This window comes from Polyodon spathula, unplaced genomic scaffold (genome assembly GCF_017654505.1).
Source record: "Polyodon spathula isolate WHYD16114869_AA unplaced genomic scaffold, ASM1765450v1 scaffolds_812, whole genome shotgun sequence".
NCBI classification, from domain to species: Eukaryota; Metazoa; Chordata; class Actinopteri; order Acipenseriformes; family Polyodontidae; genus Polyodon; species Polyodon spathula.
The window spans coordinates 199,140-219,444 of record NW_024472299.1 but is presented as its reverse complement, the minus strand read 5'-3'; the positions used below and the strand labels follow the sequence as shown (position 1 = coordinate 219,444).

At 45.6% G+C, this 20,305-nt stretch overlaps 1 protein-coding gene across 3 annotated transcripts; it reads left to right on the top strand.

The window, feature by feature from the left end:
* Positions 1 to 130: 130 nt before the first annotated feature.
* On the top strand, positions 131 to 16,955 carry mbd6 (methyl-CpG binding domain protein 6). 3 transcript variants are annotated; one of them, XM_041241762.1, is made up of 13 exons: positions 131 to 1,771; positions 5,780 to 5,958; positions 6,044 to 6,177; positions 6,999 to 7,101; positions 7,196 to 7,364; positions 7,735 to 9,834; positions 10,336 to 11,066; positions 11,669 to 11,864; positions 12,495 to 12,712; positions 12,993 to 13,859; positions 14,202 to 14,254; positions 14,362 to 14,434; positions 14,574 to 16,955. In XM_041241762.1, exons 3-13 carry the CDS (start codon positions 6,068 to 6,070, stop codon positions 14,619 to 14,621), a joined length of 4,668 nt encoding a protein of 1,555 aa, XP_041097696.1. In that variant the 5' UTR covers positions 131 to 1,771; positions 5,780 to 5,958; positions 6,044 to 6,067; the 3' UTR covers positions 14,622 to 16,955. The 3 variants fall into 3 exon arrangements, with proteins under 3 accessions (XP_041097696.1, XP_041097693.1, XP_041097694.1); XM_041241759.1 differs by having other exon boundaries at positions 132 to 1,771; positions 7,714 to 9,834; XM_041241760.1 differs by lacking the exon at positions 131 to 1,771 and having other exon boundaries at positions 3,312 to 5,958; positions 7,714 to 9,834.
* Positions 16,956 to 20,305: the final 3,350 nt, after the last annotated feature.

Sequence of the window (20,305 nt, the reverse complement as noted above, 5' to 3'; positions counted from 1 at the left end):
CGAAGAAATCAAAAACACGAGGCTGTAGCAGCTGTTCTCGGGAACTGGTTTGAACTCGGTCCCATTTAAAACATCTGACTAACTGCGCAATGGGGGCGTTGCGGTATCCATGGTAAATAATTAAGAAATAGGTATGCGAATGCAAACATGACACACCTCACGTGTGAGTTATTATTGCAAAATGTAGTAATGCGTTCTACAGAGCGTAACTGCGGAAAATACAAAGGCATGAGCTGGCAAAAAAACACGCGTCGTGTGCGTAAAGAATCGTTTGTATAGTCTCCTTGCAAAATAACAGTCCAAATCAGCGACTAACTATTCTGTTATCTCTTGATGGGTTTTGCCACTGTTCACCTCTAGTCTGTCTATCTGTCACGGCATTGTATATAAGTGATATTTAAAAACAACGTTTACACTAGGCAGTGGTTAAGTGGAAATCCGCCCCCCCCCCCATACGGAACAAGGGTCCAAGGGGAGCTGAAACAATACTGTAGGGTAATGTAAGGTTCGTGGAGGAGCTGCAACGAGGGGCATACGATAGCTGATTTGAATCATCACACCAACCTCCTAATCCTGGTTATGCAGGATTAAACCTACACACAAATGGTTGATGCGCTCCAGGGGGATTTCCAGGGACGTTAAGAATGCTCTAAAAGGGTCAATGTGTGGCTAATCCCAGTGTGTGTTGATCAAATAAGACCCGTGGATTCCCATACAGCTGCCAGACTATATCTCTTCTAAATTGCTGGTACTAAAACGATTAGCAGGCACAATTTCATCTGACAGCAATAGCATCGGTCTCCCAGGAGATGTCGCTGTATGCAGCGATTCGGAAAGGGGTGGGAAATAAATCAATCTAAAAAAAATACAGTAAATGAAAAAAAAAATTGTAAGTGGCCAATTGAAGCTTTATTTGGGTGTGTATGTATATATATATATAAACAAAACCGCTAATTAAATCCATCTTTTCATGCAATTCAATTATTTTTAATAGTGTCAATGCCATTCACATTTGGTATTTCAAAAATGCGTTTAAAAAATGCATTTGAAATTCGACAGCTAAAAACAGTTACATTATACTAGCGGGCTAGCAACGTGGAAACACCCAACTCTCGCCCGTCCCCTTAGAGGACAGCTCACCACAAAGCACTCTGATCTGAGAAGGGAGCTGTGAATTTGCACATTAACAGTTTAAAAAGCTGCATGCATGTGCAGTAAATATAAATCAGCTAGCTTCCCGTAAAATCAGATTTATACATTAGTTGCCAAAAAAAAGAAAAAAAAAACAACGCCTTTCTTTCCCTAACCTGGAACTTTTTTCAAAAACATCCCCTTTAGCTTCTTTGCATTCTGGGTAAGGAATTCCCAGGGCTGTCCCTTGCAAAGTGCGCATGCTCCCAAGGAAACTCCATGATTTTTTTTTGGCACGGAATCCAAGGGAAAAATAGCAACTGGGAAGCAGGAATTAAAGCTGCACCGAAAAGGGTCAAAAAGCAGATCAGAACACGCATTGCATGGGCAGATGAAACCCTGGGGAACGGGCTGCGCTCACACCGAGGCGGCGGTGACTCCAAGAGCCGCCGCGTACCTTCCAGAAAACCAAAGTGAAAATTCAACAATGCAGCGGGCGCAATAAAATAGCTTTATTGCTCTTTGTTTTTTAAGAGACGGAGACGAGAGATAAAGAGCAGACACCTAACCTCCTCCCCCCCCAAAAAAGTCTGTCAACTTTGTTTCCAAAATAAGAAGGCGAAAAAGTTCGACGAAACAGGTACGTTCTATTGCTGCTTTTTGGAGACGAGTTTTTTTGCAAGGCAACGCTGACAACTGCTAGTGCAGAAAGCACCGCTGAACAGACTGGCTCCTGACTGTACACTGAAGTGCTGAAGGCACATTCTTTGAGCAATGGACGGCTTCCTTACAGTTTGGATAACTGGTCAGCCACTACGACCAGTGGCACAGGAGTTAACCATTTGCTGAATTAAAACACTCGTGTTTTTATTCCGCGTGTTTCTATACAAGAAGTGTTCCACGCATTGCTGCCTGTCTGATCCGGGCAAAAAAAAAATACATATGCCGTTTGTTTACATTCCCCTGTGATGATGGGTGAGAGTTTGCTGGACAGTAATGGTTTTGTGTAGTGCGTTTAACATTACAATACAAAAGGAGGTATCTGTGCTTTTGCAAACATTTTTTAAATAACAGTAACTAGATTTTTCACATTTGTCCCGTTTGATCGTATAATTTGCAGTCAAGATCATTTTCAGTTCTTTCCTACCTGTACTAACTTTCAATTTGCTTTATTTATACATTTAAAAAAAAAAACACAGGGAACTGTAAAAAAAAAAAATAATAATAAATAGATTTATCCGTCGGGTGTCATCATAATAGTCTTCGAATGCGTCGTGCTCGGTCCATATGAACGCGATCATCAGGTCTGACACTGTACCTCATGGCAGGGCGTGCGTCTGCTTCAAGTTTGCAGGTATCTGCAACCACATGTACAGCTGAAAGGAATGTTTTGATCGCTTACCCTTATATGGAATTATAAACGATGTACAGAAAATAATACCTATAACTGTTCTCACAATATATATAAAAGCATTGGTGACTAGGTTGATTTTGTAATCCTGTGCCTTCAGAGAATTTGCAAAAGAAAATCGTTTTACAAATGCAGTTTACCAGTACAGTGGTCAGGGGAGCTGTGAAAATGGCACTGAAGCTAATCATGGGTTGGAAAACGGATTTTCATCCCTTTCCACCTTTCCCGTTTTTCCTGCCACAATATGTTTGACGGAGGTGTTTGATTTTCTATCCCCCCCACCTCGCTCACTTCCTTCCTGTGCTACAGGTAATAAGGCCCCTCCTTATGCGCACCACGCAGCCTGTGAGTTTTCAGACTCTGGTACGGTCTTGCAGTGGTGTATGGGATTTGCTTTGCTTCTTGTCCCGGCACGCGGCAAGATGAAAGTCTAAACAGTAAGGGATTGGTGAGGATAAAGTTATAAACAGTTAAAATACACGTTGCCCTGTGCCTCGCACTGATGCACGCCTGAGTTCAGGAGACGGTCTCCACTTCTCATTGTGTTGATAGGCTCGATCAGCCAGTGTGTCCATCGCAGGGATGGAAATGAGACTCCCGTTGCATAGCAGTTTGATCCACTGCTGGTTTTACTAGGAGTTTAAAAAGACACAGCCAAGCTTGTTACTTATGTACCATCACTGATCAAGCACGTATTAAAATCTGGAATGGATGAAACTGCCCTGCAATAGGAGTCTTACTGCCATCCCTCTGTGTAGACGTACAGTGAAAAGGCGGTTGTCGCTTTAGTTGACACTTGGCTAATCTGGCAGCACCCAGCTGTGTATTGGATGGCGCTCGCTCCTGCTTTTTGGAAGAACAGCTCCTGAACTGGGGAAAATCGCTCAACGCAGACGGTTCCAGCATCATACAAAGGGAAGGGGACAGTGCAAAAAGTTTACTCTTAAGTTTTACTTGCCCCGTATCTCAGTTTCCTCCTGTTCTCGGAGGAGAAGTGTATAGTTTTGGAACCTTCGAAATAGAGTTGTACTTGGGCAAAAGCTAAGTGAACGTCCCAGGGAAGGGACAGCAGCTTAAGAAACCGCTAACGCTTTGGCTTGACAAAGCGTCGGGCTACAAAGAGTTCAACTCCAGGTGCTACTCTGTGAGGCAGCCCAGAGCTGTGTGTGTGATGCCGTCTGTGGCAATGTTTTCTTTCACAACTAAACACTTCTTCATATGAACACCAACCCCCTTTACAACCAAGATCTGCGACCAAATGTAATTTTTTATCTTTCTTTCTTTCACAATACAGTACAAATGTGCTACTGAAAAGTTACAAAACAATTCAAACGCTGCAAGCATATACAGTCGCAGACAAAAGTATTTGGGCAGTTTAAAAAAAACAAAAAAAACACGAAGAAAGTAATTTCTATACTTTCTAATTGTTTTGTTGAAAGATAAATTGGATTCAGCTTTATAATAAAACAACACATTATTACATAACATGCATAAAATGAAAAATAACATGCAGAAACAAATTTCATTCTTTTTTTAGTATATGGACTGAAGAGAAAGCAATTCACTTTGACCATCCTCAGATTTGACCTAAACGGAGGATATATCAATCACAGTTATCTTTCTTTCTTTCCTTCTTCCTGCTGGACATTTCCATGAGTTTTTGCTGCTGGTTCAATCACAGACAGTCTAGACTGGTTCTGGCAGACTTCAAAAAGCCACAAGTGGTTCTCCAGACAGTCCAAGGCCTAGTGATGGAATTCACACCTCGCCACCCTGAGGCCAGCCTGGCCTTGTTTACACTGAGCCGCTGGGGATGGGCTACTCCACTCCCAGGCCTTCTTGGGCCTCCTCAAAGAGAGGAGAACACGACGAAATTATACAGGGGCAAAAGGCGAGATGTTGGGCATTACAAAATGGACCAGAGAGTTCCTTTAACCTGATTATAAATATGAGGTCTCTAATCTCTGGTAAAGGACCTTGAATGTTTGCTTTCAAACTGTGTTCTCCTCTGTTCTGGCGTGATTTTTAAAGAACGACTTTGCTCTGTAAAGATGACATTCAGAACCTTTTGACTGATTATCTGTGGTTCGGTCTAGTTGGTAATGTGTCGTGCCTGTGAGTGTTTTGTTGAAAACTACACGTGTTAAGAATTACTGGAAAATGCAAGGTGGGTTTGTATGAGTACCACTGCCTGCCTGTCTCTGTAAATTACATGTCAAATGAGCTTCCAAAGCTGTGAATTCACCACCTTTTCAAAGACAGACACGGACAAAGATTGTGGCTAATGCGTTCATCAGACAGGATGCAATATGTATAATCACGTGCACCATAAATATCACAATACATGGGTGCTAGGCTGTTTTTTTCTAGAATAACCTGAACTAATGATTAACGATATTGTTAAAAGGCAAATCCTAAAGGTGTCAGGATGAGGCTGTAATCAAGGCAGCTGTACTGTGCATTCAGCATTGTTTGATGCACTCCACCTGCCTGTGTAATGTTGTGGTCATCTCTATATAATATACTGAAGTCTCGCTGTATATGCTTTACAATAACGCATTCTTATACTGAGCTCTCTACTACTACTGGCATCTGTACTATGTATGGAACCCTTTGAGCTGTACCAACACTTTGTTTGAAATACACCAAATCAAAGTTTAAACAGTATTGTAGAAAATAACAAATGACACAAGTGTTAAATGTTGAAACTCTATCTCTATCTTTTAAAAAAAAAAAAAAAAAAAAAAAAAACAGTACTCCTTCAGAACGGCTCTGTGAAGCTGTAATACACGCCCTACCATTACTCTCCATGCCTACCCAGGGCTGGAGTCGATTCCTTTTTAAAATCAATTCCCGTTCCCTTTTAATCGATTCCAATTCCAGTCAAAATTGCAGTCGGCAGCATTCTGTTAAAATTCTCACAGCGGCAACAGAAGACTTCGCTGCTTGTCAGTCCGTTAAATTGGCATCACGCGAAAGCAGCTAAACAGTCACAACTATTATGCATCTAAAATAAATTGCAATTCCTCTGAATCGATTGGAACCCATTTTAAAAAGGCGTTGGATAGTAATTGACTCCCAGCCCTGTGCATAACTGTTCATCAATACTAAATGTGATTTCCTACTGCAGCAGTATATGAATTTAGTTTTCCAGTGTGCTGATAAAGTAGGCTCTTCCATATAAGGATTTCAAGTCCAGTACAGTAACGCCCCTTTCCTGATCGTTGTGTTTTTCAGGTTTTACTACAGACCCGGCGCTGGACTGCTTTCACTGAGAGAGAGAGAGAGAGAGAGAGGGAGGGGGTAGGGCCACAGTCTGGCTTGCTCTTGGTTTTTATCACAGCATCTCTAAACCATGTGTTTTGACGGGCTGATACAATGGACAGCAGAGCCTCAGATTTTATAAAAATGAAAAGGTGCCTTGGAACTTCTGTGTATTAATCCCCCCCCCCGCTTGCTTGGCAAATGCTAATAATAGCCCTGTGCTCCCCCACCCTCAAGGTGTAGGAGAGCAGTGATCCGAAAATGAACGGAGGCAATGAGAGAGGCAGAGACAAAGATGGCGGCACGTCTGCAGCGCACGTTCCTATTGGCTGGCAAAGAGCAGTGGAGGGAGGGAGAGTGGCCTACATCAGGTGACTATATCGGTCAAGTTCATTTAATATCTCTGAGCAGACATGGGGGCGGTAAGCTGCGCTGACTGTGCATGGCGGGCACCAGTAACCTGACAAAATCACCATTGAAGAAGAGTGGGTGCAACATGTCTGTTTTGCTCATATGTTGTACTAGATCTTGCTTTGATTACAGTAATGTTCATTCATTTTCAGTGTACAGTCTGTTGCACTGTACATGTGGCAGGGATTGAAATAAGATTCTTATTGCGTAGCAGTTTCACCCTGTCCAGGTTTTACTACCAGCTTGATCGGCCCCCGGGTACAGGTAACAAGCTCAGGTGTGTCTTACTAAACTCATAGTAAGATCAGGAATGGATCAAAGTCTTAGTTCCATCCCTGGTGTGGTTATTAATAACATTAGAAAGCTGTAGACACAAGCTTTGCAGTATTTTCTATGCTATATGTTCCCATACGTTGCATATTATATGCTAGTGTACTTCAATTCAGAACGTGTACAATGTGATACTAATTGGGTTTAAATCTGTTGTTAAATGGGATTTAAGTATGATTCCAGCCAGGAAGTTGTGTTGATATCAAGCGAAGAGTGAAAGGCAGCGCTAACTGTCTTATTATTAAGCTAGTTTATTGACTCTTGAAACAAATTGCCAGTAGGAACGTCAGGGTTTGTTCAGTTGATTCAAGCTGGCCTAAATACTGCCTCTTGTGGGCTGAGGGTTCTGAAAATCCCAAGCTTTTATAAACCTCATTTTAGGTTTGTTCAGGATTTTTCCGCTATGAAAAGGGTTTCCTGTTCCCGCTGACCCTGTGTTTGCTCCCCTCAGCCCCAGCGGTACAGTCCTATCCACTGTGGAGGAAGTGAGGACCTACCTTCTGACAGATGGCACCTGTAAGTGCGGTCTGGAATGCCCCTTGGTTCTACCCAAGGTAAGACGCTATGGAGCCTACAAGCCTCAATGTTAATCCACCTGTTTCCCAGCACTGAATAACTAGAGCACTGAATCCTCCTTCTCCCTCTCAGGTGTTTAATTTCGACCCTGGAGCAGCAGTGAAGCCTCACAGTACCGAGAAGGTGAAGGCAGAGGAGGACATGACCAAACTGTGCAATCACAGGAGGAAAGTGGTCGCCATGGCAGCGCTGTGCAGGAGCATGGAGGCCTCCCCCCTCGCCTTACCCGGCCAAACTCCAGGTAAGAGGGCTGAGGCCAGGGGCTTGTTCCACTGCTTTCTGGTCCTGGTTTTCATAAAGTACATTGCTGGAGTAAATGCTTTGAAAGAGATGCACCTGCATCGTTTTTGGGCATAGAAGGGGTTAGAAATCAACTTGGTTGTACAATTGACAAATGTAAGGGCGGCCAAAGGTGTCCTTCCCACGGTCTTTGTTCCAACCCCATTCTAAATTGTTTAAACCTCCATTCAGACCTTGAATTAGTTAATTATTTTACCTGTTAATCCTGGAGTGGAATCGCCCCCTCAGGACCGTGATTGGGCACCCCTGGTCTAATGAGATTTGTGGTAACTGCAATCTTTCACCTGTAGGTGGCGCTCTTAACTGTCCAGAGAACCCTCCAGCAGCGCACAGCAGATCACCAAACACGGGCCTCAACAAATCCCCTCCCGATTTCAAGAACAACTTGTTTCCGAAATACTTTGTGGACAAAGCGGCCAGCGGTGTGGGGACCCCCTTTCCAGGCCCCAAACAAGACCATTGCACTTACCCCCGACAGCGGCTTCTCAACCCCAGCGGGCTGATTCAGTACCCCAGACACCACCCCGCGATCCCTGCCACAGCTGGGCTCAATCCCCCTTCTAAGAACTCCATGTACGCTGGAGGACATCCATCCAATGGAAGCCTGGATGCAATAACAAGGGCTAACTCCAGGCTGTCTCCAGAACTCCCTCACTTAGGGTCTCCCCAGCCCGGGAGGAACCTGATGCCTTCCCCCGCCCAATCTCCAAGGGCCTTTGGTCAAGCTGGCAACATGCCTTGCAGCTCAGGGTCCCAGAAATACACCAGGTTTACCAGTCCTCCAAACCAAACGTACGATCTTTCGGGATGCTCTGATCACCTCAAGGGTTCTCCCTACCCGAACTCCCTCCCACCTTCTGCACAGTCTCACACCCACGCTCTGGATATCCACGTATCTTCGACTTTAGCTTCACTGGCCAACAGCCTGGGCGGTAGGTCTATGCATGAGGTCCAAGGGAACTTCACTCCTTCCTCATTCTCCGCCAGATCCAATACTATGGGCTCCCCATCCACCTTCTCTTCCTCCATCTCCTCACCTGCCGGGAGCTTGGAGATCTCTCCGCAGAGGTCCAGGCATTCTTCGACCTCCTCCGAGCATGGCTTCCTTGGGCAACAGGTAACCAAGTCCTCTCATTCCCCAATGCCCATGAGCTCTCCCAAATTCTTCATGCCACCTAGCCCCAAAAGCCGCCTGGAAGGCATTCTCCAACAATATAAGGACACCAGCAACAGCGGGAGCAATTCCTTAGGCAACCACCTCCACCACCCCCACCAAAGCAATAACTTCCAGCCGCCTCATCCGCCCCATTCTCCTACGTTGGAGAAGAAGATCCAAGCGGCAGGAGCTGCCAGCGCTACCGGATTCCTCGGTCTCCCTTTAGGTCAGATTCTGAACCAGCACCACCCCCACTCCTCCTCCTTTCCAGCGAGCAGCCTGCTCTCCGCAGCTGCTAAAGCTCAGCTGGCAAGCCAGAAGAACAATGGCTCTCCCGGCAAGGAGGCTCACACCAAGGTACAAAGCACTTTACAGAACAGCCTCCCCAATAAACAGACCAGCCCTCTGCTCTCCAACTCCAGCACCACCCCCAGCTCCACAGCGCCTCAGGACAAGCCGTTCAAGAGGAAGAGACAAAGGAGATCTCCAACAGTCCTTACCATGCTCAAAGAATCCCAGATGAATAGTCTCCGAACTGGGGTGGACCAGATGTCTATGGAGAAGACCTTCTCTTTCCCCTTGGGTGCTCCCCAGCAGCAAACTGTGGACTTTAATCCTGGGCTAAACCAGTCTGACTCGGCTCAGTCTGCCGGCTTCCCCAGGCAAGCAGAAGCTCAGGATCCTCTGAGAAGCAAGACCCCGGGTGTTGGTGCAGCTCAGCCTTTGTCTGCCCTGCTTCACTTACTCAGCATGCAGAACGCTCAAGGTGGTGGCGGCAGCAGCGGGAGCTCCCTTGGCCAGCCTGCTCTCCAATCTCAAAGCCCCGCCGCTGCTCCCTCTCCAGTCCACCTCCCTCCATTCCCCCAGCCCAACCCAGGATCTGACCGAGCTTGGACCCCCAACTTGGGAGGTCCGTCCCCATCTCCAAGCCAGCAGGCATTCATGAACGTGAATTTGAACGCTGCCCTGGCTTCTGTGGCTGATCCAGCAGGCACTACCGCAGACTCCAGTATGTTCCCCAGCATGCAAGATCTCAACAGCCAGCTGCTTGGCCTCCTAGGGCAGTTCTCCACCCAGACCCCCTCCTCTGCCTCCTCCTCCTCCTCTTCCTCGTCCCCTGGTGCAGCTCAGGGCTCGGGGAGCAGTAACCTGGCTGCACAACTGAAGGCTCCAGCAGCCACAAGCGAGGCTATGCCAGGCTTACCCAGCAACAATGGTAACCATCAGCATAATCAGCAGAGCAATACTGTCACAGGTCAGTGTGAGATGTCGGTAAATCTGTGTATGATTGTTTATTATGTGTGTCCTACCAGCGATTATTATGGGGTGGTTCCTTAGCTGTTTTCTTTTTAATAGTAATTCAGGAGTGTTGAAATGCATCAGGGCACTCACACATACAGGTCATCATACTCCTTGTGCACAGTACCTGAAAGGATCAAGTCGGTATGAAAACAAGAGTTGATCAGATTAAAGTCAGAGGACAGCCTTGTAGGATAAATGTTTGGTGAAGGTTAATATGATCCTGAGCCAGGGGTTTCAGTCCGGAGCAGATTTACCAAGGGCTTGATTGTCGAATTCCAGGCATCTGGTTATTTCAGTGAATACCTAAACGGGTGGAGGGGTGAGTTCTGAAACCTAGAGTATGAGGCTAACTTTCGAGCCCTGGGTTTATAATTTCAACTGAATTCACAAACAGATTTTAAGAATTATTTTTTTTTTACAGATTATTCCATTTAACACAATTCTCTGTCTCCAGGACCCACCAACCTACCAGCATCGCCAACGTCCACCAATCACAAACTGGCCCCTAGCCCTGGCCCTGTGGCGCTCCACACCCCCTGCCAGCAGCTTCCCCTAGCAGAGCTGTTCCCCTTCATGAACCCGGACCAGCTTCTGCAGCTCCTGTCCGCCAACACTGGGCTGACCCCTCTTCTAAACCCCCCCTTCATTGGATCTCTCCCCCTGGGCTTGCTGATGGGTCAACAGCAACACCAACAGCAGCCCCAAAACATCCTAAACCACAACCCCCTAAACCTCCTCCCTTCCTTGCTGGGGGGCCAAGCGGACCTGCCAGTGAACCTCCTGGGCCTCCTAAACCCGCCACCCAACGCTGTTCTGCCCCTCAGCGACCCTGCCGACAAGCAGGCCCTGCAGGCTCTCCTGACTGCCTCCCTCTTGCTCGGGCAGCAGCAGCAGCCAGCCATGCTCCCTCTAGGTGGGCTAAATCTGGGCAGCCTTAACCTGGATTTCCTTCAGCAGCAGTTCCCTCCCCCCCAGGACGGAGAGAAGCCCACGGACGCCACCTTGCTGCCGGGCAACGACGGGTTCCACGGTCTGGGGGACGGTGCCCTCCAGGCCCTGCAGGCCCTGCTCTTCCCAGCCCTGTCCACCCCTGCCCCTCCCATCCCCACCACGTTGCTGTCTCTCAACCCTGCTCTCCTGCCTGCTTTCCTGGGCTCCACTGACGGGGGCGCCAGCCAAACTCAGGTAGGCGTTGCTGTTTTTTTTTTTTTTTTTTCAAGAAACTCTTTTAAGGAATCATTTTCACTTGCATCTGCTTTGCACAATGTGTCGTACTATAAAAGTATTATTAATGATGCACATCTGCACCAAATACTGTCTAATTCACATGTACGCCGCCAGCACTGCGAGGTCTAGCATTGCGTGACTGTTTCATGTTCACCGCTACTATTCATTTTGGAATCTTGCACTTGACAGAATGTAAACCGCACTGTTCCAGATTTCGCTGCTGTGCTCAGCAGATGCAGAGCTTGATCTAAGGAAGGTGACTCTCGAATTTTGTATACTTTAATTGTCATGTATAAAAAAAAAAATGACAGTCCCTGATCCTTCATGGAGTGCCGTGGTTAATTCCTTCATGAGGATGGATTTCTTCAGTGGTAGATTATCTACAGTAATCCAAGAACCATTTGGTGAGCCACACCATGTAGTGCTTTTGATCGTGCTTCGCAAAATGATATGTAATGTGAAAGAGGGCATCAAGATTCGTTCGAGACGCCCAATGGTACAACATGCATGCGAAGCGGTTTCTGCTTCTGGATAGCACTGACCGACACCTTCTCCTTCAGGTCGGTATCTCCAGTTCCTCCATGGGACCTACCTCCATGACCAGCACTTCTACCACGACCACCCCCAGCTCGGGAGCTGAAGCCCCCCCAGCCATGTCGATGGGAGACCCCCTCCTGTCATTTAGTGGGGCCCCAGGGAAGCTGAACCCCCTGGGACCTCAGCTGCTGAACCCGCTACTGGGAGCCAGCCTGCTTGGTAGGACGCACCATTTCTTAATGAGCTTCATCACCCGTCTGAAGTTTACATGGCTTTGAAAGCATTAGCAAATAGCCTTTTCCTGTGATTCTAGTCTCTTGTCTCCTGTGTAAATCTCATTGGCTAAAATGGCGAATCACACCAATGCCTGTGCTTCCTAGTGACTGGCAGGGATGGGAATAAGACTCCTGTTGCGTAGCCGTTTCAACCATTCCAGGTTTTGTGTGCTATGATTTTGATTCACCACGGTGTATGGCTAACAGGTTCAGGTGTGTCTTATTAAACTCCTAGTAAAACCAGGTATGGATCAGACTGCTGTGCAACAGGAGTCTTATTTCCGTCCCTGCATTATGCTCACAGATCTAATAACCAGTGGATGGGTGGGGTTTTTTTGGGTGGGGGGGTGCTTTGGTATAACCTGTTTTAGATCAAGTTGCAGTGGCTCTAAAGTGATTTGAACAATGGCAGTGTTTAGATCAGGATTGTTCAACCCTTTTCCTGTAAATCACAGTGGTTCTCGCTGTTGTAAAGCGAGTGCTGTAATGAGTGAGAGAGGAAGCCTGGCAGCTCCAGCCCCAGTCGTTAGCATGAATAATTGACCGTCTCGTCTCGTCTGCTCTTCCGTTCTAGGTGACTTGGCAGCCTTCAATACCAGCAGCATGCAGCTCAGCAGTCTTCACACCCTGTTGGCTTCCAGCCCTCTGCTCCTGCCAGGCCAGCAGCAACACCACCTCCTCCCTGCCTTGCAGCCACCCCACCTGGGCATGCACCTAATCCAGGGCCAGGCTGCGCTACCCGGACAGGCTGGGACCATGAATCCAATGGCAGGCCTGCTAAACACCCTGCAGGTTGGAATTAAGCAGATTTTAATTGAATAATGTCGTTATTTCAGTGATCCCATACCAGTCCTAAGAAATAGTTTTCAGTTACAGGTTTTTGATAGAAAGAATCAATTTTTTTAGACCGCAAAACAGGATGACAGTGGTCGAGAACCGTTTAGAATAACAAACTGTATATTTATAAATGAAAAATATTTTTAAAAAATTCCTTAAAATGACTCGTGAGTTTTGTGGGTATATCTTTTTATGTTGAATTTTCATTATTCATTGACTTTTTAATTTCTTGCAGCTCAATATCGACCCGGGTCTCCCAATGGCCGACAACAAGCCAATAAACACTACAAACCAGTTGGAGGAAAGCATAAGCCCCGCCCCTGCTGAGGACCTCCCGGCGAATCAGCTGCCACCAGAGCACCTGCAGACCTCTCAGCCGCTCCCCCAGCGCTCAAGCCCCCTGGACCCTTATGGATCCTTTATGGATGCCATTTATAACTCCTTCCTCCAAGTCACGGGCAAAAAGGCCCAGGAAGCAGCTGGCCCGACGGGACATTCTGTAGGCCAGTCCGGGGCTTCTGGGCCTAGTCTCAGTGCTTTGAGTGCCTTAGCTCCCACTGCCAACCTCCAAGCCTCTTATCCACAATTCCATGGAGACGCCCCAGCTCTGCAGGCTCAAAACGTACCGCCTTCACACAGCCCCAGGAGGGCGTGCAGCGTCCGGAACCAGGACTTGACCAGGCTAGGGATGGAGGCAGCCCACTCTCCGGCAAGGGGGACCCCCAAACTGACCGAGGAGAGCAGGACGCCCCCCAGGTTTGAAGGGGTCCCGGCCGGGAAAGCGAACAGCAGCCGGAGCAGCGCCCAGCTGCTGAGCTCCACACCGGCTTTCCCAGGCTCACTCGATGAAGCAAAGACTGATTCCTCCTGCCAGTACAGCAACGGGGGGCACCCCAGGACTGAGCCACCGTGCCGGCAGGACGAGCCTCCCCTCTTCAGGGGCTGCAAGGGGGAGAGCGGCCCTTCCGAAGGGGGAGGGCAGGAGGATCCAGCCCTGTGTGTCTACCCCAGCAGCAGGGCAGATTGTCTGAACGGCACAGTGTTGTGTCCCATAATCGACCAGGAGATCCATCCAGCCCTGCACGAAACGGAGGAGGGAAAGGTAAGAGTGTGTGTGTTTTGTAATAAACATAACTGCACTGAGCCTTCTACCAAGCTGCACAAATTACTGGTGTGTTACAAGGAGTCATTTAAAAAATGACTGTATGTACCATGGAAAACAGAGCTGCACTCTTCCCCCACTGGGAATGGTCACACTGATGAAGGCAGTAGCTGAAGTGCCTGTATACCGATTTGATCTTGCTTGTTCAGATGACTCCTTGCAGTGTCGTCTTGGCTGCCTGTCGGAGAGCTGCAATATTACGCAGCTTCTGAATCCAGCACAGTAAGTTCTGCTTCATGGTGCAGCGCCTTCTCTGACTCTGTATGTGTGTGTCTTATTCAGGGTGACTCTGTCCAGCAGGAGACCCCAAAAAGAGGACGCAAGAGAAGACAAACGTGAGTGAGCAACCGAGACTTGTCTCTGCGGTCTACTGTCCTGTGTCGCACGTGTTTTTAATATTATTTTAATTATCTGTTTTTTTTTTTTTTTTTTTTTTTTTTAGACAACAGAAGCTGAACAGCAGTTCGAAAGAGGCCTTCACTGAAGACTTGGCAAATCTGGAGCCGAAAGCCCCAGTGAGTAACGGCAATGGGGTGTGGTTATCGTTTCAGTGGATTCATTGAGTGTGCACTTTTATATAGCCCTTGATACAGGTACTAAAAGATAGACTTAAACTAGAAAATAATATTAATAATAATGTTTGTATTGTTCCAGGCAATTCAGAGACCAGCGAAAAACAAGAGAAGGAAGATTGTCAGATAGCATCTTCAGCTCTGGAGAGAAGATCACACCTTGCAGCTAACTAGGGGCACTTGTACTGTACATTGAACTGACTTCTGCAGGACTAGATTGTAGTTGGACAGGACACACACACTGTGTTTAACACTACTCAGGTTTGCCCTAACGTGAAGCCAGTCAAAAACCAATCCGCCAGCACTTCTGTCACCTTCAGTGTCTCTCCCCACTGCTTCAGAACCTCCAAGTGAGCCGTTGCCCATCCACTGTGAGCAATATCTCAAGAAATTGTAGGAAAAGCCCAGGCTCTTGGGGCCTTCTACCAACTGCCTTCTGCCGTAATCTGGATCATTCATGGGGCATTTCTCTCGATTTTCTTCTGTTGCCTTTAGATTCTTACCTTGTTTTGTATTTTGTGTTGCACCTGGTTCCATATCCTGCTTTGCACTGATCTTGGACCACCTTATCTAATGTAGGGTGGTCCAAGATTGGCAGTAATAGGGGGTATTGAAGCCGGACGTGATGGTTTGACCCAGTGTAGTATGAGTTAACCCTAATCTGAACAGGGAAAGAAATGCACTACATTTTTGTTTTACGAAATACGAATTAGGAAGTGTTAAATGTTCTCATCCATTTTTAAAAAAAATATTGCACCAGGTTTATGGAGTTTGTTGATACTGCACTGGTTACGGAATCATAAATTCTATTGTATTATTATTATTATTATGATATTGCACGCGTTTTACAGCTTTTAATAATAATTCACATTTTATGGAAATGAAAATCACTTTTTTTTTATTAGATTTTGCACAGGTTAAGGAAACAGAAGTTTGTTATACCTGGTGATAGATTGGAGTTGAGAACACCACTAATAATAATAATACTAATACCAGTGATGCACAGCTGTGGAGGTGAGAATTGACCATCTGATTCCCAGGGATGGTGTGTTGTTGCTGACCAACACATCCTGAACGGGTCCTTGTGGGTCTGCCTGGTGCTTGCAAGCACTGGAAAAGTGTGTCTACCTGCAATAGAAGTGAGGAACGTGGCACTTTGTTAAATGACAAAATGGAGAAGCTTTGGAGCTCAGCACTGACGCAGCGTTAGTTAAGAATGGCACTGACCTCTGAAACGCAGAGCGCTTGATGTTTGAACAGTTACAAGCAGTTTGCCAGTGGTGTTGTAATAATACAAAGCCTGGGTTATATAACCTGCTTGTCTAACTCTTGAGATCTGGATGTCAAAAATGTCTTGCAATGGCATGGTAGTAAAACGGAGCTGTTGCTTGTGGGATCAAGACAACAGCTTCATTAGCTACCACTCACCTCCTACCCTTAGTTGTGACGGCTCTCATAAACAGCCAGTCAGAAGCCCTTGAGTTCAGTTAGACTTCACGCTAATGAAATACGTTGACTGGCACCTGCAGAACGTTGCCAGATTCTACGGCTGCTGAATTGCAGACCAGTCAGGATGTGATCTTTCTGCACCCGCTCCAGCGCTTCGGCTTTCCAGGACTCCTCAGAGGTGCCGATTCCCCGGCAAAGTTGGAAGTCCTGGCTGAAGCCCTATTTGTTCTAGTTTTGGGAGGGTGCTTGCATTTTCAGGTTTTATTTAGCTTTTATTCTTTTCGTACGGTTCGGTCTTGGTTCGCAGGCCTTTCGGTTGCGAAACGCTTCGAGGCGGCTTTGCCATGAAAGGCGCTATATATATATAAAAAGATCTGAATTGATTGATTGGACCTCAAAGAAAATCAAAGACAATCGGCAGGCACTTGAGATTTGGTCACGGATTTGAATTGGGGGTGAAGCAAACTCTTTCAAACGCGATGCAAACCCACAACTTCAAACATAACTATGATGGAAAAGACAACCATTTTCTCTAATCTGAAAGCTTTCAAAGGTTGTTTTTTATTATTATTTAAGAACCACAATAAAGGGTATTGAAACGGCCTTGAGTTGATAACCATTACTAATTGGTTAATAATACTGGCTTTGTGTTGGTGATTGGTTGGGCGGCTGGCTTTACTGGTGGGACTGAATTATGATTGGACCTGGAGGGAGTTGTACCTCCCCTTTATTCAAATATCTTTCGGCATGCAGAGATCAATAATGAAACATAGATAAATAATGAAACATAGATGTGTGAGTTTTGAATAGGAAAGACTCTTATTTAGTGGTTTATCTTGAACCAGCTAGTCTACCCTCTGCTCTGTACCTGTAGATGAAAAACCAAAACGTTTTCCAGAAACGGTTACTATATTTAAAACTAAATGAATAGAAGAAAAAAAAGCAGATTATGCAATTTTTACTATTATGGGATTTTGTATATATGTACAGTTTTAGCCTGTGTGTGTGTGTTTTGTTGGGGGGGGGGGGGGGGGGGGTGGTACACTTTATAGAACACAATTTTGTCTTTTTAATGTAAAATATTTTTATTCTTTCAATATTTACTTTTTTTTGTAAAGAAGAAACTTTTAATTGTGAATTGTAGCTTTTTTTATATGGGAATTGACTTCTTTTTAATTTAACAGACTGAAATGCTTTTCAAAAATATAACTGGCGTCTGTGGGGTTTTGTTCCCATCCATATTGAAATAATGTTTAGAATAAGGCTCAACGGATTAACTTACTATCAGTAAGAAAAGGTGCCAGGTATTCTGTTCACAGTACACTGGAATTGTGACAAGTCCTTAACAGTAATTTCCCATGCAAGATTTATAATCGCTTATATATACATCCAGGAACTAGGAATCTGAGCAAACGACTACCCTGAAAAATCTGCATCGAGCTGGGTTGCTTTTCAGTACATGGGAGTGGCTGCTGTTTACTTCATGCTAATGGACTCGGCCATGCTCGGGTGAAATGAGGTAGCAGTGGCAGGGACCAACCAAGACGTCGCTTTGCAGTAACGCATGAGCCTTCAATGCTTTTGCTCCAGGTAATGTGGGTTTCTTATTGGCTCAGTGTTGGTTGCTGAAGTGTAATGCTGGCTCCAGGGATCAGCCTATTTGTGGCCTCCTGGGGGCATCGGCGCACACAACAGCAGCGATGCCTCCCTAGCGTCTCGGCATAGCAACCATCTGGAACGAGCTGGGTGGGGCACGTCGCAGGGTCGCCAGGTAAAGTGCTCCTGCGCTGTAGCGTTTTGGAAAATAAGTCAGTGGCCTACTCCTTCTGTTTTTAACACCTCTCTAAAGGGACTTTAAATAATGCTTCATCGCTGCTGGAACAAGCTGGTTTGTGTGTTTTATGTTCTTGGTTTACTGGGGTCTGGAGAATTTGTTTATAGTGCTGTATATATTCTTTTTTTATTGTGCTGGAGAATAGGGGAAGTGTAGAAACTGCCCGCAACTGTTACATTATGGGTCGTTCACATCCTTTTTTTACAAAATGATTTTGGCAAGAAGAAATTTTCATTATTGTCAAATCAGAGGCTTGCATCACAAAATGTGTGCGCTTCCCAAATACATTTTGAATCCTACTTAACTGCTAAATGTATGATTTCAAATCTGCAAAGTCTAGCACAAACTGTTGTTTTCATTAGAAACACGCTTTTTAAAATAAACATTGTGGATAGGGTTCACCGTTTGCAGGAGCGCCCTCTAGGAGGGTGTGACTCGTACAGCAACTGAATTCTATTTCCTTTCCTCTGTCAGGGTTCTGTATGTGTTCTCTGGACAGGAATGACAGAACAGTGATTTATTACATTATATCAATGAACTGATTTCATAGCACAGGAGCCTGTCACGCACCACTAAGGAACTCCATTACAGAATGAAAAATGATGGCAGCAGAACAAAAGCAATAGAGACAGTAGGGCATGGTGGAAACTATCCCTCTGTTTCAACTACCAAAGGCAGCAAGTGAAATGGGCCTAACTGAAGAAAGCTCCTCATATTGTCTCTGAACTGAAAGTCAGACAAAAAAGTGTCTTAACAGGGTTGTTTGGCAATTACTCCAATGCCTTCTAAGACTTTAATTTTTTTTTCCTCGTAAATGAAGGTGCTTTCATCTCAGTCCAGGAGCTGCCGTTCAGTTCCAGTTGCTCACCATGGTAAATACATAGACCAAGAGTGGTTTTACAGATAAAAGCCAGCGCCATCAAGTGATTGTTTCTTTTGCATTGCTTGCAATATGCTACTGTGCACTAGATGGCGCTTACTAATCTAATTACTAATTTTTTTTCTAAGACTGCCTGATCTAGCCTGCATAGTAACATGTCCGTGGCAGGCAGCTAGAACAGAAGAGCAGCTCCTGTACTCAGTCAAAACATCTTGCACATAAAAACGTTGCAGTAAGAACCGATGAAAATGACTGCAAGCATCATAGAAACGTAAGGGGACAGAAAAAATAAATACATCTAAAGACAATTGAAATTGCAGCCCACGGCCAGCCCCCGGATCGCAATCCAGTCAAGCAGCTGTGGGATCAACCTGCGTGTTTGTGGCAGGGCAAGTCCTACTATCCTGCTATCCTGTTTCCTTTTATCTGGTGCTTCCCGTCTGTCTGGTTTTCAGTGCTCTGTGGTTTGTGTCGTTTCCACAGCAGCAGAAACTCACAAAACAGTGCAGGGCAGCAGAGTAAACCATCCGTTTCCAAATCTGCCTGGCTGTCTTATTCCCTCCTCGCCCCCTCTCTTTCAGTTCAAGACAAACTGCACGGAGCCTTTTCACATTTCACCTGCAGGCAGAACCCAATCTTTACATGTTAATCGGGTTCCTTGCTAGTTAGCTTTTTTTTTTTTTTTTTTTAAATAAAAGCCATCTCGCTGTTTTCTCCCACAGGGAGGGCGGGGGGCTGAATTCAAGTCATTTTCCGATGCCCGGTTTAATTGCATGGCACCCTTTCCCAGCACCTCTTTGTGGCTTGTCTACAGGAAGAGAGGAACAACACAACGTGGTAGCAGCGAGGCAGATCTGTTTTAGGGTTAGGTGGCTGTCAAACACATTATCAACGATAATACGATTATCAATAAATTCAGTAAAGACTAAACAAATGATTGACGATATGAATCGATTATTGCTCCAACACTAACATATACAATATAAAGATTAGTAACTGTCTACAGAGGCATGTTCTTGATAGCTCAATAGTCTTGTACTTAGCAAGTATTATCTAGATATTAAAAGGGTTAATTAACAGACTTTTAAAAAGTACTTCCTCACCAGTCCATTTTCCCGGCATTTTTCCTGCCACAACACTCGTGTTTCACTTCCTTCCCGTGCTTTGGGTAATAGGATCCCACTCGACTAATATTTAATCATCTGTGAGTTGCTTCCAGCTAACCTTCAGCTAGATAAGTCCGCTTTACCCCAGTCAAAAGGAAGCAGGTGCCGAAATCCATCCTCTTATCTCTCACTGGCACCATGATGTTATTGCTTTGCAGCTGTCTTTCCTCACCACATTGCATGCTACATATATATATATATATATATATATATATTATATATATATATATATATATATATTATGCAGTATTGAGTATATATAAGGTCGAAACTCCATAATCACTGTTTCATTAAAGACAGAAAATTAACTGCTTGTACCCTTTATCTCCACCGAGTACAGAATTCAAACTGGTGTAACCTAATCAAAAAATGCCTCCAATGTTTTGATTCAAACACATGCTCCCTTGAGAAAGATATGTACATCATATCGAAAGCAGCTGGCACTTTGAGCTAAACATACATAATAAAAGCACGCTTTAATCACG

Coding starts and splice junctions, on each gene's coding strand:
- mbd6 (XM_041241759.1), top strand. CDS start 6,068: ATGAACGGAGGCAATGAGAGAGGCAGAGACAAAGATGGCGGCACGTCT. Junction 7,365..7,713: donor CTTACCCGGCCAAACTCCAG/GTAAGAGGGCTG, acceptor TTTCACCTGTAG/GTGGCGCTCTTAACTGTCCA. Junction 11,865..12,494: donor ACTGGGAGCCAGCCTGCTTG/GTAGGACGCACC, acceptor CTTCCGTTCTAG/GTGACTTGGCAGCCTTCAAT.